At 46.7% G+C, this 27,374-nt stretch overlaps 1 protein-coding gene across 5 annotated transcripts in view; it reads left to right on the top strand.

Annotated features, from left to right (window-relative positions):
• ARFIP1 (ARF interacting protein 1) overlaps positions 1–27,374 on the top strand; it is a 119,637-nt gene that overhangs the window by 14,168 nt on the left and 78,095 nt on the right. For 3 of the 5 annotated variants that reach the window (XM_075613303.1, XM_075613294.1, XM_075613314.1), the window contains one exon: positions 12,018–12,097. The exons of the other annotated variants lie outside the window; for them this stretch is intronic. In XM_075613303.1, the coding sequence (XP_075469418.1) occupies positions 12,020–12,097 (78 nt within the window). In that variant the 5' untranslated portion in view covers positions 12,018–12,019. Of the gene's footprint in view, positions 1–12,017; positions 12,098–27,374 lie in introns of those variants that run through there. 5 annotated transcript variants of the gene reach the window in all.

Raw genomic sequence — 27,374 nt, 5'->3', positions numbered from 1 at the left:
TCGGGGTCCCTGCTCTCCTTTCTGCTACATGTTATCTCGGGGTCTCTGCTCTCCTCGCTGCTACATGTTGTTATCTCGGGCTCTCTGTTCTCCTCGCTGCTACATGTTGTTTTCTTGGGGTCTCTGCTCTCCTTGCTGCTACATGTTTTTATCTCGGGGTCCCTGCTCTCCTCGCTGCTACATGTTATCTCTGGGTCCCTGTTCTCCTCGCTTCTACATGTTGTTATCTCGGGGTCCCTGCTCTCCTCGCTGCTACGTTATCTCGGGGTCTCTGCTCTCCTCGCTGCTACATGTTATCTGGGGCTCTCTGCTCTCCTCGCTGCTACATGTTATCTCGGGGTCTCTGCTCTCCTCGCTGCTACATGTTGTTATCTCAGGGTCTCTGCTCTCCTCGCTGCTACATGTTATCTCGGGGTCCCTGCTCTCCTCGCTGCTACATGTTGTTATCTCGGGGTCCCTTCTCTCCTCGCTGCTACATGTTGTTATCTCGGGGTCCCTGCTCTCCTCGCTGCTACATGTTGTTATCTCTGGGTCTCTGCTCTCCTCGTGCTACATGTTGTTATCTCGGGCTCTCTGCTCTCCTCACGCAGCGAGGAGAGAGCCCAAGATAACATGTTATCTCGGGGTCTCTGCTCTCATCGCTGCTACATGTTATCTCAGGGTCCCTGCGCTCCTCGCTGCTACATGTTGTTATCTCGGGCTCTCTGCTCTCCTCGCTGCTACATGTTGTTATCTCGGGGTCTCTGCTCTCCTCGCTGCTACATGTTGTTATCTCGGGGTCTCTGCTCTCCTCGCTGCTACATGTTGTTATCTCGGGGTCTCTGCTCTCCTCGCTGCTACATGTTGTTATCTCGGGGTCTCTGCTCTCCTCGCTGCTACATGTTGTTATCTCGGGGTCTCTGCTCTCCTCGCTGCTACATGTTGTTATCTCGGGGTCTCTGCTCTCCTCGCTGCTACATGTTATCTCTGGGTCCCTGTTCTCCTCGCTTCTACATGTTGTTATCTCGGGGTCCCTGCTCTCCTCGCTGCTACGTTATCTCGGGGTCTCTGCTCTCCTCGCTGCTACATGTTATCTCGGGGTCTCTGCTCTCCTCGCTGCTACATGTTGTTATCTCAGGGTCTCTGCTCTCCTCGCTGCTACATGTTATCTCGGGGTCCCTGCTCTCCTCGCTGCTACATGTTGTTATCTCGGGGTCCCTTCTCTCCTCGCTGCTACATGTTGTTATCTCGGGGTCCCTGCTCTCCTCGCTGCTACATGTTGTTATCTCTGGGTCTCTGCTCTCCTCGTGCTACATGTTGTTATCTCGGGCTCTCTGCTCTCCTCACGCAGCGAGGAGAGAGCCCAAGATAACATGTTATCTCGGGGTCTCTGCTCTCCTCGCTGCTACATGTTATCTCAGGGTCCCTGCGCTCCTCGCTGCTACATGTTGTTATCTCGGGCTCTCTGCTCTCCTCGCTGCTACATGTTGTTATCTCGGGGTCTCTGCTCTCCTCGCTGCTACATGTTGTTATCTCGGGGTCTCTGCTCTCCTCGCTGCTACATGTTGTTATCTCGGGGTCTCTGCTCTCCTCGCTGCTACATGTTGTTATCTCGGGGTCTCTGCTCTCCTCGCTGCTACATGTTGTTATCTCGGGGTCTCTGCTCTCCTCGCTGCTACATGTTGTTATCTCGGGGTCTCTGCTCTCCTCGCTGCTACATGTTGTTATCTCGGGCTCTCTGCTCTCCTCGCTGCTACATGTTGTTATCTCGGGCTCTCTGCTCTCCTCGCTGCTACATGTTATCTCGGGCTCTCTGCTCTCCTCGCTGCTACATGTTATCATCTCCGGCTCTCTGCTCTCCTCGCTGCTACATGTTGTTATCTCGGGGTCTCTGCTCTCCTTTCTGCTACATGTTGTTATCTCGGGCTCTCTGCTCTCCTCGCTGCTACATGTTGGTATCTCGGGCTCTCTGCTCTCCTCGCTGCTACATGTTGTTATCTCGGGGGCTCTGCTCTCCTTTCTGCTATATGTTGTTATCTCGGGGTCTCTGCTCTCCTCGCTGCTACATGTTGTTATCTCGGGCTCTCTGCTCTCCTTGCTGCTACATGTTGGTATCTCGGGCTCTCTGCTCTCCTCGCTGCTACATGTTGTTATCTCGGGCTCTCTGCTCTCCTCGCTGCTACATGTTGTTATCTCGGGGTCTCTGCTCTCCTCGCTGCTACATGTTGTTATCCCGGGCTCTCTGCTCTCCTTTCTGCTACATGTTATCTCGGGGTCTCTGCTCTCCTCGCTGCTACATGTTGTTATCTCGGGCTCTCTGCTCTCCTCGCTGCTACATGTTGTTATCTCGGGCTCTCTGCTCTCCTCGCTGCTACATGTTGTTATCTCGGGCTCTCTGCTCTCCTTTCTGCTACATGTTGTTATCTCGGGCTCTCTGCTCTCCTCGCTGCTACATGTTGTTATCTCGGGGTCTCTGCTCTCCTCGCTGCTACATGTTATCATCTCCGGCTCTCTGCTCTCCTTTCTGCTACATGTTATCATCTCCGGCTCTCTGCTCTCCTTTCTGCTACATGTTGTTATCTCGGGGTCTCTGCTCTCCTTTCTGCTACATGTTGTTATCTCGGGGTCCTGCTCTCCTCGCTGCTACATGTTGTTATCTGGGGCTCTCTGCTCTCCTCGCTGCTACATGTTGTTATCTGGGGCTCTCTGCTCTCCTCGCTGCTACATGTTGTTATCTCGGGCTCTCTGCTCTCCTCGCTGACTTTTCTATTACGTTACTGGCTAGCTCTGCGGAAGGTGGCAATCCCTACCAACACAAACTTATAGCCCATATATTAATGGCGGCTAGATGCGCAGTAGCTGCCATTTGGAAATAAACAGAAGCTCTGTCTAGAAGAATTGTAATTAAAACAATAAACACGGTTATGTATATGGAAAAATTGTCAGTTTTTTTTTTGAAACATTCAACCAAAATATTTTATAAGGTATGGGATCCTTGGTTACTGAGATAAAATGGGGTATTCTATACAACAGAGAAAATGGCAAGCAAGGGAACTTATTTATACTAATTTTTATTAACTGTACATCTCTATAAAGATATGCAAAATGTGACGTGTGCAGCGATGATGCTGTGTTTTCATCCTCCCTCCTTTCCTTCCACTCTCCTTTCTGTATTCCCATCACAGAATACTGCGCATGTGATGTCCATGAAGCATTGCAACTCTTTAATAATGATGTCACAGCAGTACATTCTTTTGTATCTGTGTCACTGGGTGACATGGTTTTTCAGCTTTGCACAGACGCCAACTACTGGAATATAAATGAATCCACTGTATGATACAGTAGTATTTCCCTTTAGTTAAAAATATCCCTCAGTAACAGTTACACAAGATTATACATGCAATACATGAAAAAAATGTATTCCTTGTAAGTGAATTATGAACTTGATTCTGGACTCCTAGTTGTCATTTACGTGAATGTTATATTCTAGACACAAAATAAGTTATGGATGCGGAGTAAAAAAAATGACAAAAATCCTCCACCGCATACTGTACAAATACCACATTCATATGTCTCAGACAGATCTGTAATCCTGCCTTTCCCCATTATCTCTTTTGTATACAGTGCTTCCACTGGAGCCAGGCATTCTGGGTAATGACATGCAACTGAGAATACCCACAATCCCTGGCTGCAGTGGAAGCATTGTCTACAAAGAGAAAATGGGGAAAGGCAGGGTTGCAGATCTGTCTAAAACAGCGGTGCGCAAACTGGGGGGCGCGGGGGTGGGAGATTTTTCTGGGGGGGCGCGTGCGGTTTCAGAGGTCCCGCGCTCTTCCCCGAGGCATTTAATTTAATGCCGGGGGATCGCGTGAGGCCTCTGCAACAAAAAGTACTTACCGGGATTCAGACGCCGTGACTCGTCTCCATGGCATCATCGTCACGTGACCCGGAGCGTCATTTGACGTGACGGGAAGATATGGGGGGGGGGGGGAGGCGCAGCTTCGACACAGGCCAGACGGGGGCGCAGCAGGAAAAGTTTGCGCTCCCCAGGTCTGAGACATTCAAATGTACCAACAAGTGGTATTTTTAGTTGTTATATTCTAGAGATACTATAGGAATATAATAGTTGCGTATCCAGCATGCCTGCTAGATATTGCCTTTCTGCTGACATTCTAGTGTATGTGTGTATATCTCTATATCATTTTTTAAATGATAGTCTTGGAGTATTATTGGTAGTAGTATACGCTACTGATTTTTATTCGACCCTGTATATGACCCTGTAAACGGCTCCTAACAAAGTGTGTACGTATAGAATATTCCTAGTTATTTATTTGTAGTTTTCAGTCATGATTTTTGGGCCTCGATTTAATACAGCTACTAAACATAAAGTAGTTTAACAACCATTTGGGAATTTGTTAGTTAACTGCTTTCAGCTAGAAGCATGTGTTGGGCTTCCTTAGGTTTTCTCTTCAGGTTTTCTCTTCAAGTGTATATCATAGCGTCTGTCTTTTTGCTAGGGAAATGCCATTATCTAAGCTAGCGGTTGCTCCGTCCTCCCGTGATTGATCAGTGAAGATCCTGCTTCCCAGGGCACCCAATATGGCCGCCTACTTCAAAAGAAGTGATGTAGCTTCCTAAATGGTTGCTATAGCAACACAAGGAAGCTTAATGTATTAAAAATCATTCAAAGGGACATAGGGTAGGGAAAACAATCAGTAAGTATTCTCTAATACTACAAAATGATTAATTAAAAGCACACATTGAGGATTTTACATGAAATGCTGCTATAAGCACAGGATTGAAGGGTCCTGGTTGACGTCTGAGACGTGGATCTGCACTATTGAGTGTATTGTGTCGTTGCAGTTCACAGCGGTGTTGACTGTTGTCATTGAGATGGAAAGAGAGCGCATTTTGCTTTGCTGATGGTATTGACAGCAGGGTTCCTACTTCCTGGAGACCAGTCTGGAAATCCTATGTTTGTTTCTGCATTGTTTGATAAATGAGGCGCAGTAGGATACTGATATTTTGTGAAAGCAGTTATTCAAAATATATGGACAGATCGGAGTCAGCAGCTTCCCTTGCACACTATACTATACTTGTTGTGTGGCCTGTGATTGAGCCCCCAGCATAGTTTGTCTTCCTTTCTGCTGAGTCCATGTGTTGCCTTTTAAAGAAAGCCTGGAGGAGGAACGAAGGGACATGCCTTACCAGCTTTGTGATTACATAGTTCTGCAAGTAGTTGTACAGATTTGTACCAGTCCTTGCAGTGTAATTGCTTTATTACGAATACATGTCCCCACATGAGGGAAAGGTGAGTGTGAGGGGTTGTCTTGCTTTGTCTGTATTAGGAATTCTCTTCCTGACAAAAGCTTGGTTCAGAGAAGATGGCCAATGTTTGAAACCTCACTCCACATCACAAGAAATGAGTGGAAGAAAGGTACAATGTCATGTAGGAAGTGTAAAAGGGAGTAATACAGGCAGTCCTCGGCTATCCAACAAGATGCGTTCTTGAAAATATCTTTGGTAAGTAAATCGTCTTAAAACGACACCCTTTTTCCCATCTGATCAGTTGAGGTTACAATCCTGATGAAGGCCCTTTTAACACAAAATGACCCAGATTTCGGTACTTGGGAATTAATATAATACAGTAATTATGATGTATAAACATTGTTTGAACATGTTAGAATGGCGCCATGTTGGATAAGGCGTTTTGTAGTCGGAAACCTGCCCATTGGTACAGTATTTATTATAAAGTTTTGGATATGCCGTTCATAGTAAAGGGAAACATCGGAAAGCGAAGTCCGCTTATACTATCAAATTATTCAGAGTCCCAGAAAGGAACGTCTAAAAGAAAATGGTTGCCAATTGGCCAGGTCCTGTGTAAGAGATTACTCTACCAAAATCAAGTTGCACAGTATGAAAGAAGGCATGATACTGTATCTTATCTTTACATTTCCTTTTGCCCCTTTCAGAAGTGGAAAGGTTAATGAAGCCTTGTAGCACCGCTTGTATAATTACGTCTCATAAAAGGGGAGGGGTGAGGGGGTGGGAAAAGTTGTAAGCGTGGGGAGCACTTGAATGAAAAGACATAGGACTAATGGAAATGAGTGCTTCTCTCATCATGAAACCCATTCAGTACTTCAAATACAAAAGCAGAATGTGCACTCGTCCTGTGTTAATAGCTGTATCTGGTGCACTGCTATAGTACCTTCCCCACCAGGTACAATACACATACATAGAAAAATAGGAAATCAGACCAGCACTCACATTTAAATCAAAACTTGCTAACTCAATGGATAATTCCAAATAATAAATGTAATAAGAAATAGTAAACGTACAAAAACAATCAATGTAAGCAATAGCAGTCACACAGTCTAATAGCAAGTTTATGGAAAGCCCGAGGAAAGAACAAGGAGCCCTGAAACGCTGGCATTGTTTGGAGAGATCTGTGTGTGACTAAGGCCGAGTCCATTAAAGGACAGGCCGTGCTGAGCCGTGCGGACGCTCCGCGCTGAGCCCCTGCATCCTCAATGATGATGCCTTTAGAGGGGGCTCACGCGAGCGTCCGCAGGCGTGCTGAGGCGCTGGAGTTTTCAGCCGAGCGCCAAGCTGTTTTTCAGCGCGCTGTCGGCTGAAAACATCCAATCAGCGCGGAGCTGCGTCAACGTCACGGCGCAGATTTCAGCAGACGAGCCTCAGCGTCAGTGCGGCTCAGAACTCCTCACCCCTCTATGGCCCGGGCCTAAGGCTGCGCTTATACAGCCGGCGACGCGACCGATGACATCACCCGTCGCCATTGCGAAAGTTGTATTTCATATTTTGGAGACATCGCTGGCTGCAAGGCCAGTGACGTCAGCAAGGCAGACGGGCGAAGAAGCTCCCTGATTGGCTTATAGCCAATCACATGTAGAGACCGTCTCTCCAAAAATCAAATTCCACTGACTATCAGAATTTTGGTAGCGCCGTCGCGTCCACTATAAGCGCCGGCGACAATGCATTTGTTTTGACGCGACGTCGCTCCAAAACAAATACATTGAATCCGTCGCATGCGCTTGTAGTAAGCGCGACGTCGCGACCAAAAATGTTGTAGTTGGTGTTATTTGATTTTTTTATTTAGAGACAGTCGCCACATGTGATTGGTTTAGAGACAATCACAGAGCGCCTATTGCACTCTACCCTCCCCCTTGGTGACGTCTCTGGCCTTGTCACCAGCGACATCGCTCAAGCTTGAAGTGCAACTTTCGCCACTAGTGACGTCATCGGTCACGTCGCCGGCACAATAAACACGGCCTTAGGAGGTACATATTTTTTATTTATTTTTAAACTTGCTATTAGACTCGGTGTGATTGCTTCAATGTATTTATTTTTGTAAATGTTCTATTTCTTATTTCATGAATTGGAATTACACATTGAGTTATCAAGGTTTTTATTTCCATTTTTGTATGCTGCGCTGATTTTAATATTTTACCCATCAGTACTTGAACTTCAAGCTCAGTAAGTTGTTTCTCCATAACCTTAAGACGTTCATTAAATCATGAATAGTCTTATAATCTCTTTCCATGCATAGATCATTTACAAGGATTCAATCGTTACTCATGTTAAAAAGGTTTCTAAATAATTAGTACTCCCATTTTCAAGTGTTATAGTGACAGCTTAATAACTACACTCTTACAAATGTAACATAAAAAGTATTTAAACAAACAAAGCTCTAATAGAATGAAATGTCAAATAAAAAAATTAAAACATTCATATAACTTCATGTCTGAAGATGCAGACATTTTTAACGGGCACTGTCATTTAGGACAATGGAATAAGTGCATAATGGTATTGAGATTCATTCGTCATTTTTCTGCCTTGTGCTTCCTCTAGAGCAGCACAAAACGTCCTTTTGTGCTGCTGAGTCAAGTATTGGATGGATTAGGAGGCAGGGAATGGTCACGTTTCTGCAGTCCCATGAGGAATTGTTCATCTACATTGGTGACACCAGACCAGGTGAATATTTGCTTAGTTTCATCATTTAATAAAGAACTATGTTTAAAATAAAATAATAAGAGGTGTGTGCAAAGCACACGCGTTATAAGTGAAACTAATGTGTGTTTTGACAGCTGTGTTTCATGCTATAAATATCATAAACATGAAAGTACGATTGATAAAATACAGGGAAGTTTGATTGTGAATGCACTTGTTCGGCACATACCCCTTGTACGTGTGTGTGTGTTCATACTAGACAGGGCCGTAGACTGCTTTTCTGGGGCCCAGACAATAGTTTCCATTGCCCTGCACCCCCAGTGTCAGCGGCCTTTGCGAGGCTCCCCCTCTATCTCTCACACCCCCATCTCTCCCTCTCACCCACACACAAACAGTACTCCCTCTCCACATCACACACACTATCCCCTTGCACATCACATTTCCCCCCCCCTGCACCTCACATCACCCTCTCCCCACCCCCTGCACCTCACATCACCCTCTCCCCACCCCCTGCACCTCACCTCACCCTCTCCCCACCCCCTGCACCTCACCTCACCCTCTCCCCACCCCATGCACGCACCTTCTGTACCTTGCCTTCAAGCCTCAGAACTTTTGGCACAGGGGCGGTGCCTACACAGGAGACTGCCCGCAACAGCAGCGGAGAGAGGACTGCTACAGGGGGTGGGTCTAGGGGCGTGGGGAAGCTGGGGCCCGGTACCCATGCGTGGTGCTGCCTGCCTCGGGGCAGCTGGAGCCCGACCAGAGGTCAGGTAACTGACAGCGCCGGCCGAATACAATCCTGCACATGCACATTCCCTATCAGATTGTTTTGGATGACTCTGCCACAAAAAGAAGTTTCACTTCAAAAAATGAACATTGCTTTGTGTATGTCTGAGTGTCCGGCAGTATATAAAAGGACCCTTGCAGTGAAATCTCGGTGACAATAACACTGTGAATGTTGTGATCTCGGACAGGATATATGTACTCGCCATCAGTAAATGACCACATTCCACAGGGGTGCTACTTAGAAGCTTGTACATTCACAGCAAATAAGGATGAGGCCCACCTGCCCATTTTTCCCATTACTTGGAGACACTACACCCCATTATCGTGTGTGTGTCCGTTCCACGTACCCACTGCTCAGAGTGCAGTGCAGCATCTCCAGGCAGGCAGGCAGAGCAGAGTGCAGTGCAGCATCTCCAGGCAGGCAGAGCGGAGTGGAGTGCAGCATCTCCAGGCAGGCAGAGCGGAGTGGAGTGCAGCATCTCCAGGCAGGCAGAGCGGAGTGGAGTGCAGTGCAGCATCTCCAGGCAGGCAGGCAGAGCGGAGTGGAGTGCAGTGCAGCATCTCCAGGCAGGCAGGCAGAGCGGAGTGGAGTGCAGCATCTCCAGGCAGGCAGGCAGGCAGGCAGAGCGGAGTGGAGTGCAGTGCAGCATCTCCAGGCAGGCAGGCAGAGCGGAGTGGAGTGCAGCATCTCCAGGCAGGCAGGCAGGCAGGCAGAGCGGAGTGGAGTGCAGCTGGGGTTGATCATTTTAACTGCAATGTGATGCAGGCCGGTAAGGCACCAAAGTGGTTACACTTGCATAGGGGTTATTTCTCATTCAGATCCTGTTTCATTAGGAAGCTCCTCGTCCTCCGCTCCAATTACTGCGCTTGCTTTCAAACACCGCGTAGATTTCCCAAAGCTTTTTCCTGTACGATTCGGCGTGAGAAGCTGAAACAATCAGAACGAACAGTGCTTTTAATTATCATTGAAAATAAAAGGCCGGTGCTGGGCGCGAATTATAATCTTCTTGTGGGAGCGTGAGCTAATAACACCTGCCATTATAGAGCGGCCACTGGCAATTAGTGCAGCTGCCTGCTCAGAATAATTACTTGCAAAGCAATTATTGATCAAGACTGTATTCTTGGCTGGCTTCATTTTATAGGCTCCTAACCTCTGCAGTGAGTAACAATGAGACGCTCGGTGCCACACGGATTCATTTTATTCTCTCTCTGTATGGGTGGCCTAGAAACAGTGTGGAAGATCTTCATGCTTTAATTTGAATAATAAACGAGTTACAGGGGCAGGCCCCTCTGGGTTATGCATTCATCAGCGGCATTTGTCCCCCTTACACTAGAAACGTTAAGACACTTAGGGGTATGAGTACCCCTTAAAATTCAACGCTTTGACCCAAGGGACGTGGATTGAAAATGAACTCCAAAATCCTTTAACTAAAGCTACTTTGTCTCACCTGCAGACCTGCTGATCATTGCGCATCAAACACAGGGACATGTTACTACTGTTGATATTTTGTTAAAATTAGGCGCTTGCTACTGATTTAGAAATACACCGTACAATGCTAATTTGGCTTGTATCTGTAACAGATCATTTTGATGGCTGCTTTTTATCAATGTCAAATTTGATAAAATTGCCTTAAATTAATAATAGCATGTTCTTGTATAGCACTGCTAGTTGGATGCAGCACTTTACAGAAACATTTTTCAGGCACAGTCTCTGCCCCGTGGAGCTTACAATCTATGGTTTGGTTTTTTTTGGTGCCTGAGGCACAGGGAGATAAAGTGACTTGCCAAAGGTCACAAGGAGCCGACTCTGGGAATTGAACCAGGCTCCCCTGCAACAATCTGTGTCAGTCAGTGTCTTTACTCACTGAGCCGCTCCTTCTCCCTTAAATTGCGAAACCCATTGAGTCCCGGAGGGGTCGCGACACCAGAGTGTCACTGCCCGTCCGGCACTCTCGTTCACTTGCCCGCGTTGTCACTGATGATGGAAGGGGAGTCCTCCTCCAGTTTCACTTAGTGATAAAGTTCTGTGCTCCTGTAGATCTCCCCTAGTAAAACAAGCAGTATTATGATGTAGCTACTAGCTCATGAGGCCCCCTGCAGTGCCAGACCCATGATATAGGGGCTAGCCGCTATGTCTAAAGGGCCCCATAATGGTTAAAACAAAAAACCCCCACAGAAGCCTATATAAATGTAACTCCTGTAATTTTTGTATCTTCCCCCTGACCATGTTCTAATCTTTAAAGAAAACAAATAGTGTTAAAAATCATGCTCATTTCTAGCGTCTGAGGTTTCCATGAGGAGAGCTCCATTTTAACCTCCCAAACACTTAATATTGCAAACGCTTATCTCCTGAACAAAGTGTCTGATATGAAAAATAAAAACCAGTGGACAGGGCAAGTGAAAAATAAAATGCGATCAGCGCATGCTGCTGCTTTAACCTTTGGAGTGGCACCGGACCTCCTGGGTCTTCTGGTCGCACCCAGCCCGATCATGTGACGACCAGGCTCAGGACGCTACAACCTAAAGTGGCGGGAGTTGACTGCTCCTAGAAAATGAGAACGTGCCTACGCTGATCTCTGATTTGAATGAATAAATATCAATCCAATCAATAAGTTGTAAATTTTTTTTACTGCTTACCTGAATTAGGGAGGGCCATGGCATGGGTTGACGCGGAGCTGGTCTGTTATCCCTAGCCCTCCGGTTAATCCCCAGTTCCGGTACTTCCAGCATTTTTGTCCAATGATCAAGAATACATGTACGACGGAGACACAGTGGTCGCGGAGTCGGGGCTTTCTCCGGCAGCCAGTAGAATGTTTTGTCATCGGGAGATGGTTGCAACATCCTTTGTGTCACCCCTCGGCCATATTTTGTAGTATTTTAATTTTGTTTGTCAAAACCAGCACAAAAATACACATTTATTGGCAACTGGGGTTTCCGTGGCAGTCGGAAGACCCCAAATCAGCTCTGTGGGGAACCCCTAGAATCAGGGCTGGATTGCTGCTTTAAATCTGGTAAAGTTATTGCAGTACACAGCATTAGGATGAGTAGCTGGAGCGGCAAGAAACTAAGCCCACTGCTGGCATTTCTATTGCTGAAGGGGGGTGGGGGGTCCCGGGAAACAGAGAACTCTGTGCAAGTATTAGCTCTAAGCTGCAGAAAGGGCTCAGAGAGGGGGCAGCTCTCTGCAGAGTCCACTATGTGGTCACTAAACCCTGTTGGTTTACAAATGGGGTAATTCACTGGGTAAACAGACTGCATGCTGATCCTGTTTATTTTACTTTCAGATATGTCTGAGAACAGATCCGATGATACATCTAATGATGCAACTTTCCCTGCTCCTGAAGAGATTGAGTCTGACCCTGAGGTCGGTTATTAAGATGTAGAATATAAGTTTTAACCTAATCAAGGTTAACTCCTCTCCCAGAGGTGCCAGCAACTCCTTGCAAAACAGTTAATTTCTGACGCCTCTGGTGAGAAGGGGTTAATGTAACTAAGATGTGATTTGCTTGGTGTAAGTCCATTTCTTCAGTGAGAGTATATACCCATATATACCTCTGCATCACTGTATGTCTAATATTGAGCTGTATACCAATGTTTACTCACAAAGAATCCCCAGCATCCATGATGCTCTAGTTCAGTGTTTCCCAATTAAATTTAGTTGTGGAACCCTTTTATATTTTGTAAAACAGAATGGAAACCCTTAAATATTTTTAGCGTAGCACATGAAAAAAAAAAAAGGCCCCTACCGCCCCAATACATTCTTAAAAGGCCCCCACCGCCCCAATACATTCTTAAAAGGCCCCCACCGCCCCAATACATTCTTAAAAGGCCCCCACCGCCCCAATACATTCTTAAAAGGCCCCCACCGCCCCAATACATTTTTAAAAGACCCACACCACCCCAATACATTTTTAAGACCCCCACCTCTCCCTCCACCGTGTGTCTCGCTCCCTCCCCCCAGTGTGTCTCGCTCCCTCCCCCCAGTGTGTCTCGCTCCCTCCCCCCAGTGTGTCTCGCTCCCTCCCCCCAGTGTGTCTCGCTCCCTCCCCCCAGTGTGTCTCGCTCCCTCCCCCCAGTGTGTCTCGCTCCCTCCCCCGTGTGTCTCGCTCACTCCCTCCCCCCCGTGTGGCTCTCACTCCCTCCCCCCCGTGTGGCTCTCACTCCCTCCCCCCCGTGTGGCTCTCACTCCCTCCCCCCCGTTTGGCTCTCACTCCCTCCCCCCCGTGTGGCTCTCACTCCCTCCCCCCCGGTGTGGCTCTCACTCCCTCCCCCCCGGTGTGGCTCTCACTCCCTCCCCCCCGGTGTGGCTCTCACTCCCTCCCCCCCGGTGTGGCTCTCACTCCCTCCCCCCGGTGTGGCTCTCACTCCCTCCACCCCGGTGTGGCTCTCACTCCCTCCACCCCGGTGTGGCTCTCACTCCCTCCCCCCCGGTGTGGCTCTCACTTTCCAGTGTGTCTTCCCTTCCCCCACAGTGTCTCTATCCCCCTCCTCAGTGTCTCTCACTCTCCCTCCCCAGTGTCTCTCACCTTCCAGTGTGTCTCCCCCTCCCCCCAATATGTCTCTCGCCCCATGTCATACTTTCACCCCCATCCCCATGTCTATTTCTCCCTCCCTCACTGTCTGTCTTTCACCTTCCTTTCCCCTCATTTCCCTTTCACCCCCTCATTTCTCTTTCACCCCCTCTGCCCATGTCTCTCTTTCACCCCCTCCCCATTTCTCTTTCACCCCCTCATTTCCCTTTCACCCCCTCTGCCCATGTCTCTCTTTCACCCCCATGTCTTTCACCCCACCTCCCCATGTTTCTCTTTCACCCCCCAACTCTCCATGTCTCTTTAACCCCCCACCTCTCCATGTCTCTTTAACCCACAACCTCTCCATGTCTCTTTCACCCCCCTCGCACCTCTCCATGTCTCTTTCACCCCCCTCCCCAAGTCTCTCTTTCACTCCCCTCCCCATGACTCACACACTCAATCTCACACCTTATCACCCCCCTCCCCATGACACAATCAATCTCTCACCTTATCACAGCTGCATGCAGCAAGGAGGTGCTTTCACCCCCTCCCCATTTCTCTTTCACCCCCGCGTCTTTCACCCCCTCTGCCCATGTCTCTCTTTCACCCCCTCCACATTTCTCTTTCACCCCCGCGTCTTTTACCCCACCTCCCCATGTTTCTCTTTCACCCCCCCAACTCTGCATGTCTCTTTAAACCCCCCCCCACCTCTCCATGTCTCTTTCACCCCCCTCGCACCTCTCCATGTCTCTTTCACCCCCCTTCGCACCTCTCCATGTCTCTTTCACCCCCCTCCCCAAGTCTCTCACCCCGCTCCCCATGACACACACACTCAATCTCGCACCTTATCACAGCTGTATGCAGCAAGGAGGTGCTGCATGAACTATGCAGCACAGCACCACCTAATGGCTGAAGGAGAGATTGCAGCTACAGACTGCTTTTCTCTCTGCTCCTGGGAAAATCGGGGGGGGGGGGAAGCATTCGTAGGCAGAACCCCTGGGACTGCTCCATGGAATCCCAGGGTTCCGCGGAACCCCATTTGGGAAACGCTGCTCTAGTTAAAACCAAAATGTTTCGCGTACAATAAGTGAGAAGGAAACGTCCCAGAGCTCTACCTGATATAAAAGGTGATCCTCACTCCGGGCTGCCTATTTGTCGCAAGCCGGGCAGTGGGCCACTCTATCTCTAACACCATTGTTCTTCTCTATTCTCATCTAGCAAAAATGAAATACATGTGTTAAACCAGGGAAATACCAGATTGATGCAATGGATTAATTGAAACAATGATATGGAAGCTCTATTTAGTGAGCTTTAGGATACATTTATTTCCATGTATATCTGCCAAGTGCTTTATTTGTGTACCTGTTTATTAGTGGAGTTGGCTTCTTGCTGGCTGTGTCTGTATGAAGCTGCTGGGTTTGGGGGCTTAATGGAATCCAATGATGAAAACCTTAGATGGTTTGAGTTGGGGATATCCGGCAGAACTCTGTCCTGGGTCAGAGACGTGGTAGAAGCTTTCCCATGTGCATAAGGGTATATTTGTGGTTGGTGAACAACGGAAAAGAAATGTTGAAGTGCAAAAAGTGTTTTTTAAATGAGGTAAAATAAGTTAAACAAGCGTGGAAAGACTCAAATATCAAATATATCATCATGTAAAATACAACCCTTCGGTGTGTTGCAGCTCTGACAGAACAATACTTTTTCCCCAATTGTCTAACAAATCTTTAACAAGGATTGTGGAGCGCGAAGGTTCTCATTGTATAATTAAATCAAAGAGAATATATGAAATCAGTCCCATTGACGTGATGGTAGAAAAAATAAAGCATTGTCTAAGGGGTTAAAACCTCCGTACACAGGCAATGGTTCTTCAATGTGTCATTGAGTTTGCAGGAATAGATGTTGCTCCCAATTACAGAAAGTAGAAGACAGACATTGTCTCAGTTTTCCTATTATAAAACAAAATATTAAATAGTTGACTCACAAACTGGGCAATAAAAACAGGCATGAAGACAACCATGGTCTAAAAAGACAACACAGGGGCTGTGCTGCAACAGACGCCGGTACCCTCCTCTCTCCCAAATAAACGCACGTCGCTTCCGGACGATGATCTCACTCCCGGGGGCTGAGATGGAACTCTTATGGATTTCTGTGCAGTCCAGAGATTCTCCGCGTAATACACCCAATGCATTTCTCACAGCACTTTCTCAGTGGCTGTGGATGAACAAGGGGATATCCCTTAAATAGTCTCTTGCCCGATCCATGTTAGGTGCAAGAAAGTACCAATATATACTAAACATGATCTAAATTGAACAAAACAAATCCATAGAAACACCAATAACTAAAAACATAAGGGACACACAACGTTTTAAAGAATTGATAAAAACGGTTACATTTTAAACGGGCATATATAAAGATAAGTAGCAAAAATGTTTTTACACATTTACAGTCTCTTTTCAGTTCTTTAGGGAAGACCTATTTAAGGTCCCTTTGTTCAGCCACAGCCCCCGAGGAAGCTTTGTGTGAAAAGATGTATACTGGTGGCGTCATGGGTAAAACGTGTGTATTATGCAAAAAATAACATAACATTGATTAATACGTCTCGGAAATGTCACAGTCCCTCCAATGGTAAGTATTGCACTCGCATTCAGTTTTCTTTAAACATAGCGTGTCTCCAATGTGGAATATATATATACTGAAACTCATAGTAGGACTTAGGATCGTGGTTTCACTCTTCTCTGCAGACTCTGAACTTCTCTCAGGAAGACTTTAAAGGTGCACATAGTATCAATCATCTTTATTTTTGGTTCAATGCACTTAAATCAATATAGAAAATATTGTGCTCTGAGAAGCAAACAAGACTCGTACAGAGATCCCAAGACGCCGACCTCCTCACGTCTTGTTCCACCCGTGCGATGATGTCTGTTTCCCAGATGACTCACCTTCCTACTTTAAGTCCTGGATTGGGGATTCCTTCCTCGTCTGGTTTGCCTCTGGGGAATGCTCCTTCACCCTACGCGTTTCACCAGTTTGCTTCGTCAGAGGTTCTAATCACTATTTTGACCCTATTGCTTATATAACCTAATCTATGCTTCCCTATTGGCCAACACTGAATTGGCATCTGATGTAGACATTAAAATGACGTGTGTGTGTATGTACGTCTTTATATAGCGCCATTAATGTACATAGCGCTTCACAGCAGTAATATACGTGACAATCATATAGTACATAATATAAATAACACATAAAAGGGAGAAGTGCTTCAGACATAAAAGTAACATTTAGGAAAGGGAGTCCCTGCTCAAAAGAGCTTACAATCTAATTTGTTGGCAGGAACAACATACAGAGACAGTAGGAGGGTGTTCTGGTAAGTGCGTCTGCAAGGGGCCAAGGTTTAATGTATGAGGTGTTAATTATCAGCCATGGAGCTACTCATATGCTTCCTTAAGCATTTGTGTTTTAAGGTGGGTCTTAAAGTTAAATATTGAGGGGAAGGGCATTCCAGAGCTCTGGGGCACTCAGTGAGAAAGGTTTAAGGCGGGAGAGGGCTTTAGATACAGAATAGGTAGAGAGAAGACATCCTTGAGCAGAAGGCAAGAGTTAGGATGGTGTATAGCGAGAAATTAGGGCTAAGATGTAGGGAGGGGCAGAAGAGTGTAAAGTTTTAAAAGTGAGTAGGAGAATTGAGTATGTAATACGAGATTTGATAGGAAGCCAGGAGAGGGATTTCATCGGGAGGTTTCAGAAAGAGTAGAGTGATTCTGGCAACAGCATTTAGGAAAGGTTGTAGGGGAGGCAGGTAGGTCAGACAGCAAGAGGTTACAGTAGTCGAGACGGGAGAGAATGAGGATCTGTGTCAGAGTTTTTGCAGTCGAGCAACAGAGGAAAGGGCGTATCTTGGTAATATTGCGGAGGAAAAACTATAGTTTTTTGCTACCTTTTGAATGTGAGAGAGGAGTTGAGTGTGACCCCTAGGCAGCGTGCTTGAGCTACTGGGTGAATGATCGTAGTTCCAACAGTAATGTAGAAGGAGGAAATAGGGCCAGGTTTGGGAGCACGTATGAGGAGCTCTGTTTTTGACATGTTTAAGTCGGTGGAGGTCCATCCAGGATGATATCGCAGAGACATTCAGAAATTTTAGTCTGAACAGCAGGTGTAAGGTCAGGGGTAGAAAAGTAAATTTGTGTGTCGTCAGCATAGAGGTGATATTTAAACCCAAGAGATACGATTAGGTCACCTAGAGAGAGTGTAAAGAGAAGGGTCTCAGGACCCAGCCCTGGGGTACCCCCACAGAGAGATGGAGTAGGAGGTGTTTGCAAAAGAGACACTAAAAGTACGATGGGAGAGGTAAGAGGAGATCCAGGAAAGAGCTTTATTATGAATGCCAAGAGTATGGAGAATGTGAAGGAGAAGAGTAATATGAGCAAAGTGTAATGACTCCTGTCCTTGGCAGCATGGAGGTCATTAGTTATTTTACTGAGGGCTGTTTCAGTGGAATGAGCAGTGCGGAAGCCAAATTGTAGATATATATTAAAAAAAATGTAAATATATATATATATATATATATATATATATACAGCTAAACCCCGTTATAACGCGGGTCTCGGGGTCCACCCCGAGACCACCGCGTTACTAACGGGGTCGCGAGAAAAAAAAATGGCCGCCACGCTTTAGCGCATATTCATCCCGCGGGACAGGAGATGGGAGCGGGCATGTCCCTCCGCTCCCCGCTTCCCCCTGTCACCGCGGGACAGGCCGCGGGGCAGGAGATGGGAGCGGGGATGTCCCTCCTGTCCCCGCTTCCCCCTGTCACCGCGGGACAGGCCGCGGGGCAGGAGATGGGAGCGGGGATGTCCCTCCTGTCCCCGCTTCCCCCTGTCACCGCGGGAACTGGCAGGCAACATCCACTCCTCACGAGCCGCACGGCGCATGCGCATGCGCACGGCGAACGTGAGGGGTGCCTGCATAAGTGTGCTGCTTTTGGAGACAGGTAAGCAGTCTCCGGAAGACCGCTAACCCCCCCCCCCCCCGCCGCAGCACAGGGCCCTCGCGTGTGTGTAAGTGTCTGTGAGTGTGTGTAAGTGTCTGAGTGTGTGTGTAAGTAAGTGTAAGAGCCGGAGCGGGAGGTGGGAGGTTTGACAGGGAGGGGGGGCGTGGCTTGAGCGGAGGGACCCGCTACTCTCCCCCACCTCCCTCCACGGACTGCAGGAGGGAGCTGCTACTCTCCCCCCCCCCTCCCTACACGGACTGCAGGAGGGAGCTGCTACTCTCCCCCCCCCTCCCCGGACTGCAGGAGGGACCAGGTATGTAGAACTTAAGCATGGTAAAAAGGCCTCGCTTTAATATGCTAACTCTATGTGCAACGAGTGGGGTATTTAACAACAAATGACAATCTTGCTGACATGTAATCTATCTTTGGTACAGAAATCTGCCTAGCCTCATTGCCAAGATGATCATCTTCATCTTTTGGTAACACAAGTGCTGTTCATTTCTATGGGTCCCTCCCTCCACTGGCTGCAGGAGGGACCCGCTACTCTCCCCCCCCCCCCCCCCTCCCTCCACGGACTCGGGCTGGAGCACTCATACATACACACATACACACACACACACAGGCACTCACGCACTCATACACACACACGCGCGCACACACATGCAGGCACTCACGCACTCACACACACACACAGACAGGCACTCGCACTCACACACACAGACCGCTAACCCCCCCCCCCCGCCGCAGTACAGGGCCCGCCGTAGCCGCAGCGCAGCGCAGGGCCCCGCCACCCCCCCAACCCCCACAGCACAATGACTTCCCACCCCCTTAACTTTGTGAAACAAAAGTCACAAGACAGGCAAAATACATCTGTTAAAGTGCAGTTGTCTGTTTATTTCTATATAATAATTGTGTGCAGTGTGCAGTGTGTGTGCAGTGTGTCAGTGTGTGCAGTGTGAGCAATGAGCAGTGTGTGTGCAGTGTGCAGTGTGTGTGCAGTGTGTCAGTGTGTGCAGTGTGAGCAATGAGCAGTGTGTGTGCAGTGTGCAGTGTGTGTGCAGTGTGTCAGTGTGTGCAGTGTCAGCAATGAGCAGTGTGTGTGCAGTGTGCAGTGTGTCCAATGAGCAGTGTGTGTGCAGTGTGTCCAATGAGCAGTGTGTGTGCAGTGTGTCAGTGTGTGCAGTGTGAGCAATGAGCAGTGTGTGTGCAGTGTGCAGTGTGTGTGCAGTGTGTCCAATGAGCAGTGTGTGTGCAGTGTGTCCAATGAGCAGTGTGTGTGCAGTGTGTGTGCGCAGTGTGTCAGTGTGTGCAGTGTGAGCAATGAGCAGTGTGTGTGCAGTGTGCAGTGTGTGCAGTGTGTGTGCAGTGTGTGTGCAGTGTGTGTGCAGTGTGTGTGCAGTGTGAGCAATGAGCAGTGTCAGTGTGTGCAGTGTGAGCAATGAGCAGTGTGCAGTGTGTGTGCAGTGTGTGTGCAGTTTGTCAGTGTGTCTGTGTCAGTGTGTGCAGTGTGCAGTGTGCAGTGCAGTGTGTCAGTGTGAGCAATGTGCAGTGTGTGTGCAGTGTGCAGTGTGCAGTGTGTGTGCAGTGTGAGCAATGAGCAGTGAGTGTGCAGTGTGTGTGCAGTGTGTCAGTGTGGCAGTTTGAGCAATGAGCAGTGTGTGTGCAGTGTGTGCAGTGTGTGCAGTGTGCAAAAAAAAATTTTTTTTTTTTTTTTTTTTTAAAAACGGGAGCCACGGGAAAACCGCGTTATAACCGAATCGCGGTATAACGGGGTTTAGCTGTATATATCAAATGGAAATATTACTGTATGCTCATTTGCATGTCTTAGACAGGTCTGCAACCCCGCCTTTCACCATTATCAAACAGCACACAGCACTTTCAATGCAGCAAGGGATTCTGGGAAATGACATGCAAATGAGCACACAGTGCCACCCTTTGCTTCAAAACCATAAACATGGTTCCCCTATAGGCTTAAGCTTGCTGCATGGTCACAGCTTTGAACACAGCCAGGGATAAGATGCATAGCCAGTAAACCCACCCACAGACAGTTTCGACCTTAATGGGTTTCTTAAGTGTGGGATTGGTTCTACTGGCTATGCAAAAAAGAAGCAGGGATCGGTTTTGCCATACTTAGTTAAGTTATGGTGGGTAAAAAAAAGTGACAAAAACCCTCCACAGCAAAGCATATAGCAAATGGAAATATTACTGTATGCTCATTTGCATGTCATTTCCCAGAATCCCTTGCTGCAGTGGAAGTGCTGTGTGCTGTGTGATAATGGTGAACGGCGGGGTTGCAGACCTGTCTAAGACATGCAAATGAGCATACAGTAATATTTCCATTTGCTATATGCTTTGCTGTGGAGGGTTTTTGTCACTTTTTTTTTTTACCCACAATAACTTGTGTGTGTGTGTGTGTGTTAGTAAAAAAGGGGAGGGAGTATGACCCCAAAGAAGTACCGATGCTACCAATACTTGCTAAACAAATTAAGCAGTCCTAAATTTCCTGTGTGCAGAAACGGAGGTAACCAACACTAACAGCAGTAAATAAAGTCACAATAATGAACAGGAACGCACATGTAAATGACTAACCGGGGTGGGGGCTAATAAGCAGTGACTGATAGAAGTACAAGGCTACACGAAGAAACAGAGACTGCTACCCTTACCAGACCCCGTGTCACACGGCGTGCGCCCGTCTCCACTGACTGGAATCCGTGAGTTCCTCCAAGAATGCTGGTGTAGGGCTGTCCTTCCTGCTGTAGTGCGGTCTGCGTGCTCCTGCCGATCCGGTAAGTGAATGAAGTAAAGAAGAAACTCCAGCAGTCACTGCAAAAACTTAATTGGTACAAAATGGTGAACAGGAAAAGCTCTAACGCGTTTCGATAAAGTCCCTTCGCGGGACGAAACACGTTAGAGGTTTTCCTGTTCACCATTTTGTACCAATAAAGTTTTTCTATAGTAACGCTTGGTTGAGCCCTACGGAGTTTTTGCAGTGACCGCCGGAGTTTCTTCTTTACTATATATATATATATATATATATATATATAATCTCACACACTATAGCACACGCATCTAATAAAAAAAAAAGGGAGGCTCAATTCAGTCAAGTGAATGAGCAGTAAGGTATCCTGTGTTGGCAGAAGATGCCCTTTTCTTAACACGGGCACTCTTGGAGGATTCTTAATCTTGGGGCACCCCTGCTTAACAGACAATACCCCTTTCTCACTCGCACGTACCACACTTTCACACACCTGAAACATGTCAGCTGCGCAGCTAGTGCGTCCCACGCTGTCTAGACACAGAGGCTGCAGTCCGCCTCTCCTCTGTTCTAAGGCTGAGTCCCCAGTCTTCACTGTGGCACGCGCGCCCGGCGGGGGGGGGGGGGGGGCGGCGCGTGCACAGCGCTACACCGCAATAGGCGGTCTGAGGGGAGAGGGAAGGTTTGCGACGGGAAGAGGTGTGGCTGTGGGTTTGCGGGGGCGTGGCCATGACGTCCCGCGGCTGGTTCGCCCTTATTGCCCTCCGTCGCAGATGTTAATTTCAAATTCCCCTGCCTGCCCGAAAACCTGGCGCGCACCGCTGGGGAAAGGTGCGCGACAAGGTACGGACTGGGACTGGCCTGACTGGGGGGGCGGGTTTGATAGAACAGTGCAGCGCTGTAGAAGTGACTGGGGCCGAAACCTAAGGGCTCGCTCAGACAGGCTGCTACAGCAGCTTTCTAGCGTTCGCACCGCTGCGCGCTCCTGCAGCACAGCGATCTGTGCTCAAACAGCAGGAGCCAGATCGCGGCTTTTGGGGGCGTGACGGGGGCGTGTACGAACGCGTCACAAAGCTGGTTCGCCTCTATCGGCTGAACCAGCTCGCGTCACGCGACTAGCCCCAAATTACAATTTGGGTTGTGCCGGCAAAATGTCGCAGCGAGAACGCTGCACTTTGCTGCCGGTGGAGTTTTCAGTTTGAAAACTCCCACCGCACAACCCAAATTTACAACAGGCGTGCGTGCGCACGCCGCATCGCCTGCTGTCTGAGTTCAGCCTAAGGCACGTTCTATAGTGCCGGGCGCGTGCTACGCCGTGCGTGCGCGCTGATTTTTAGTAGGCTGACATCAGTCAGCCTTTCTATAGATGTGCCGCGCACGGAAGGGAGAGGGGAGCCGACAGATAGTGGCGAAGATGAAGAAATTAGTGTGTGCGTGTGCGCGCGTGCGTGCGTGTGCGCAGAAGTTAAAAAAAAATATTTATTAAAGTTTTGTTTTTTTTCCTTTAAAAAAAAATCTATTTATGACTTACATTCACTCACACAACCCATGTACACACATATATACATTACCTGCAGCTCCCGGCACTATATACAGGGAAAGCATGCGGCACATGCACGCGCGTTCGCATAGGAACGCACGGCCGCCTGCTGTATATAACAGGCCTAAGAGAGGCAGATTGCAGCCTCTCTCTAGTCTAGAAAGAATGGAATGCACCCACTGAGCAGCTGGCAGAGTGTTTCCCCTGGGGGCTGCAATACCCTTCTCAGTGGAGCCTGCACACCTGGGTGCCCTGGTGTCTCTTATGGTATTGCACCACTTGGTAAATATGTCCAAAAATACAAAGCTAAGATTATTGTAATGCGTGCATTAGCGAATGAAAGAGATAGCAAACATTCTATATAGCAAACAGCTATAACACCTACCACTTTAATGGGGCAAACATATATTTTTAATGTTACAGACTTACTAGTAGCAGAAATAGATTAACGGTGCAATGCCTGTTAATTTGCAACAAAAAAACACATTTTGAAATCGATGACATTGTCTTTAATAAACACACATGATCACACTCTGTTTTGAAAATAAGAAGAATTGTGTTGAATGGCGTGCTTATAAATCAAGTGTATAACCTCTAACCCTCCCTGCCCCCTTTCAGAAGGGCAGATAAGATAAAGATATAAAGGAGAGGTGCTTTGTCTTGTACAAACTCCTATTCAACACACACGGGTGTATTTTGAGGATATCAAAGCCTTCCCAGGGCCTGCACCGTGATCAGAGTTATACATACATAATGAGAGATCTGTAGTAAGTACGATTAGCAGAACAGTGGTATTATAGATCTGTTCTCCACAGAGTTTACAGTCCAATCTTTGGTACCCAAGACACAGATAATTGTGCAAATTGTCCCACAAAGTTGCCACTAAAATTTTAAAGCCACAATCTGTGCTTTTCTTTAATATATATTATAACAATCTGAGTGGTGTTGCCTATTTTTAATTATTTATTATTATTATTTTTTAAATAAAAGCTTTGAGGTTACACACACACACACACACACACACACACACACACACACACACACACACACACACACACACACACACACACACACACACACACACACACACACACACACACACACACACACTTTATTTTTGGCCATGGGAAATTTGTCAGACGGGCCGCCCCACTTCGACAGCTAATGGAAAGCTACTACGTCTTTAAGACGTAGAAATCTGGAAACCATGTTAAGTGTTCTCCTTTGTTTCAGGGGGTTCCTGATCTCTACTTCTCACCGCGATTCAATACCCCCGTATCGGAGATTAATCCGTCCCAGCGGTAGCATGATCGTGTCACTATTGTGTCCTGCTTTTATTTTAGGAATCTGTGTTTAGTAACGGCTAATGTCATTTTGACAGATTATTCTTTTGCTTCCCAACCAACAAGCCTGTAAGGTTTTTTTTCTTTATGGCCATGATTACATTGATTAAATCTACTGCTTTAAAACATTATTTCTTAATTTATTATTATACATTACATGTAGAATCCCTACCCTGAAAGAGCATACAATCTGATGTTTGATGTCCGATACATAAAAATTATTGATACTTAACCGGTTCAGTTATCGTTGCCGTTTGATTTTAGGTCCTGGTCGATTTTTACCCGGGAGGATTTTTTATTCTGATCCGGGCAAAGAGGTCACGTCGGGGTCATGTGATTTGCTGTTATAAAAATCACATGATCTTCGCCAGAAAATATCAGTGTTGTGAACATCTGACCATGTTCTCCTGCTTAATAACGTGACATGTCTTTTTGTAGGGTAATTCATAGGAACTGATTTTTCAAATATTTTAGGCCGTGCTTGTAGAAATGACTCTCCTATTTTAACACCACATTTGCTTGATTAACTTTTTTGTGTCTTGGCTTAAATAGTCAAATTGCTTCCTTTGTCTTTAGTTCTGCTGCCTCTTTCCCTTGCAAAAATAGCAGATTGACCAGCAACTAAGGTTTTGCTAGTAGAAGCAAAGACCTTTTTGGTGGTCGTGTATAAATGTCTGATAAATATGCGTGGCAAATGTATACAACAGAAGACACGGGTGCCCAATGCTACATCAAATTGACAAAAACATATATAGTAATGAGTATGAAGTTTAAATACTTGAATAATAATAGTAATTACTTGGTTTTTTAGTTAAACCCTTTTGCCAAAGCGTCGTAAGCCTGCATACCAACGTCAAGGTAAACCAAAAATGCAGGTCCTAACACTAAAACTGTGAACCCTTCCTGTTACCTCTGTATGAGGGGAAGGAACTGCAGTGAGTCCTGTCCATACAGCAAGTTGCTAGAACCTCCCAAGATATATATATATATATATATATATATATATATATATATATATATATATATATATTTTTTATTAATATTTTTATTATTATTTTTATTTATTTTTTTGAAGTTTATTGGTTTTTGTTTGCAGTACATGGTATTACATTAATTTCTTCTTCGCTAAACTTCATTAACTTTGTGGTAATTCCAACACTTTTTTCGTTGAAGGGATTAAAGGTGCACTGGACGGGGCAGTGTCTCCATGTTTCGATAAAATAGACCTGGTATCATTTGGTGTTTAAATTTCACTGAACGTGGAGTTCCTGATGGCATCTAGTCTAGTCCTTTTGTTCAAATCCCCTACTTATTGCCTTCTATCCAAGGTGAACTCATTTGATCTTATCCTAGCCACATAGTGGCATTGCTCACCCCCTGAATATCTGTCTGAGCCAACCACGGCAGCTAGACCTTTTGAAAATTTGGGCCAGTGTCGTTGACCAAACTCGTCAACTTTTCCATCTGGCAAACAAACCAAATTCTGTTCTGATTTTTTTCAATGGATGGAATTGTGCTCTGGTTCCATAATGCTGCGGTCTCAAACCTCCTGGCAGTCCAAAGTGAGTAATTTGTTTCCCACTCGAGATATATCCTCCGTTGGTTTATTTAATAGGAACAGCCACGGGTCTAGCTGAATTTCGTGGCCCAATATCCTCTGTAGCCAATCTCTAATTTGCCCCCATAGGGGTGCTATTTGAGGACAGGACCACAGCATGTACAACAAGCTTCCCTGTTCCCCACACTGCTTGGGACATAATGGGGAATATCCGGGGACAAATTTAGATAGTTTCACTGGGTGAGGTACCACCTCATTAATACCTTATATGAGTTCTCCTTTAATGTCGTGCAAATAGAACTTCTAGCAGCTGCAGTAAATATGTCCGTCCATTCTTCGCCCTCTAGTGTCCTTTCTAAGTCGGATTCCCATTGTGTCATGAAACTAAGTTTGTGTGTGTAGTCTTTGCCTGAACTGATCACCGCTCTGTAGAGCTTAGATATTAGTCCCCATGTGTCGGTTCCCCGTACACAGAGCTTTTCAAAAATTGTCATTGGCGGACGCGCCGTGTGTTAGTTGTAAAATGTCCGGATCTGGCGGTATCTATAAAATTCCGTGTTGGGAATGTCCTTTTCTGACTTAATTTGTTCAAATGTCTTTATAGAGGTTCTGCCCTCCAGATCTTTTAGCCTCATAACCCCCCCTTTGTCGCCAAATTTGTAAACTTTTGCTGTTTAACCCCGGGGCAATCGCCGGATTACCATGCAGGGGAGCCATCAAGGTAGTTTTTGAAGTCCATGAACAACTACATTTGGATGCTTACCAGACTGCTAATGAGTTGAGAACTGAGGACAGCGGTTTAATTGCTCTTAATCTAGTTTTAGGGTACCAAATTAGGTTGCTAATCTCTAGTGGGGCACACACCTCCTTTTCCAGTGCCATCCACTTTCTCGCTTCTAGATCTGTGTGCCATTGTGCAATTTGGCATAATTGGGCCGCTTTATAATATGAGTACAAGCCAGGTACTGCCAAGCCCCCAGTCTCTTTAGGTCTTTGCAAAATCTTTGCCCTTATCCGTGTTTTTTTGTTTTTCCATATAAATTATATCAAAGGTTATTACCAATGGCAGCCAGTAGATGGTGCTGTTAGAATGATGAATTTACCACATCTCGTAACATTTATCAATCAGTGCATACAGTATATACACCTACTGTAGTTCTCCTCGTCTGCAGTCTTACTGTGAAAAGGCTCAGCACTGGAGACATAGGCTTGTTATATAGTAGGCGCTGGTGCGGGCGTGCACTTGGCATGCGCGTTTAGTTAGGGTGCAAGCGGTGACGCGAGCGGTTAGGGGGCGTGACTCATGTCACAGCGTTAAGCCGCGCTCTGATAGGTTTATGGCGCGGCAGCGGCACGAAAATACAGTTTTATTGTAATTTCCCTGGTCTGCCGCGCCGCCGCTCACGGCTGTGTGTGCGTGCGCGTCCCTAGTATAGAAACGTCTGGCTAACAGCCAATTCTAATTGATGTGCACGGTAGCGCACTCGCGCGCACTATATTACAGGCCTAACGCCGGGACTCACTAAATGGCGGCGTGGGGATCAGGCCCATTCCTCGGTGATATTGAAGTGCATCCAAAAGGTCGTGTTTTAAGAATATAGAATAAAGCATGACAATGAGGCCTTTCAGTAATTATTTCACAGTATCCCCCCAGCTACAAACCTGATGGAGAATGTTATAATGAAATGTGACTGAATAGAAAAATGTACACTAAAGCCAATTTAAAGCATACACGTTCATTGTTTTTACCATGTGTGGGCTTTTAAACAGACCAACAAATGATCGTTTTGCCAATTGCTTGTTTAAAAAGGCTTTAAAACAGGTTGTTTGTTTTCTTTTCTGCATAGACTTCTATATTTACATTTATTTTGTCATTTTCAAAAGATAGGTAACTAATACATTCATAATATCCTCTTTCATTGATAGCGCTATAGTTACTATTAGGGA

This window comes from Ascaphus truei, chromosome 1 (assembly GCF_040206685.1).
Source record: "Ascaphus truei isolate aAscTru1 chromosome 1, aAscTru1.hap1, whole genome shotgun sequence".
NCBI classification, from domain to species: Eukaryota; Metazoa; Chordata; class Amphibia; order Anura; family Ascaphidae; genus Ascaphus; species Ascaphus truei.
The sequence above is the reverse complement of the archived record's forward strand: the minus strand, read 5'-3'. Positions and strand labels throughout refer to the sequence as shown.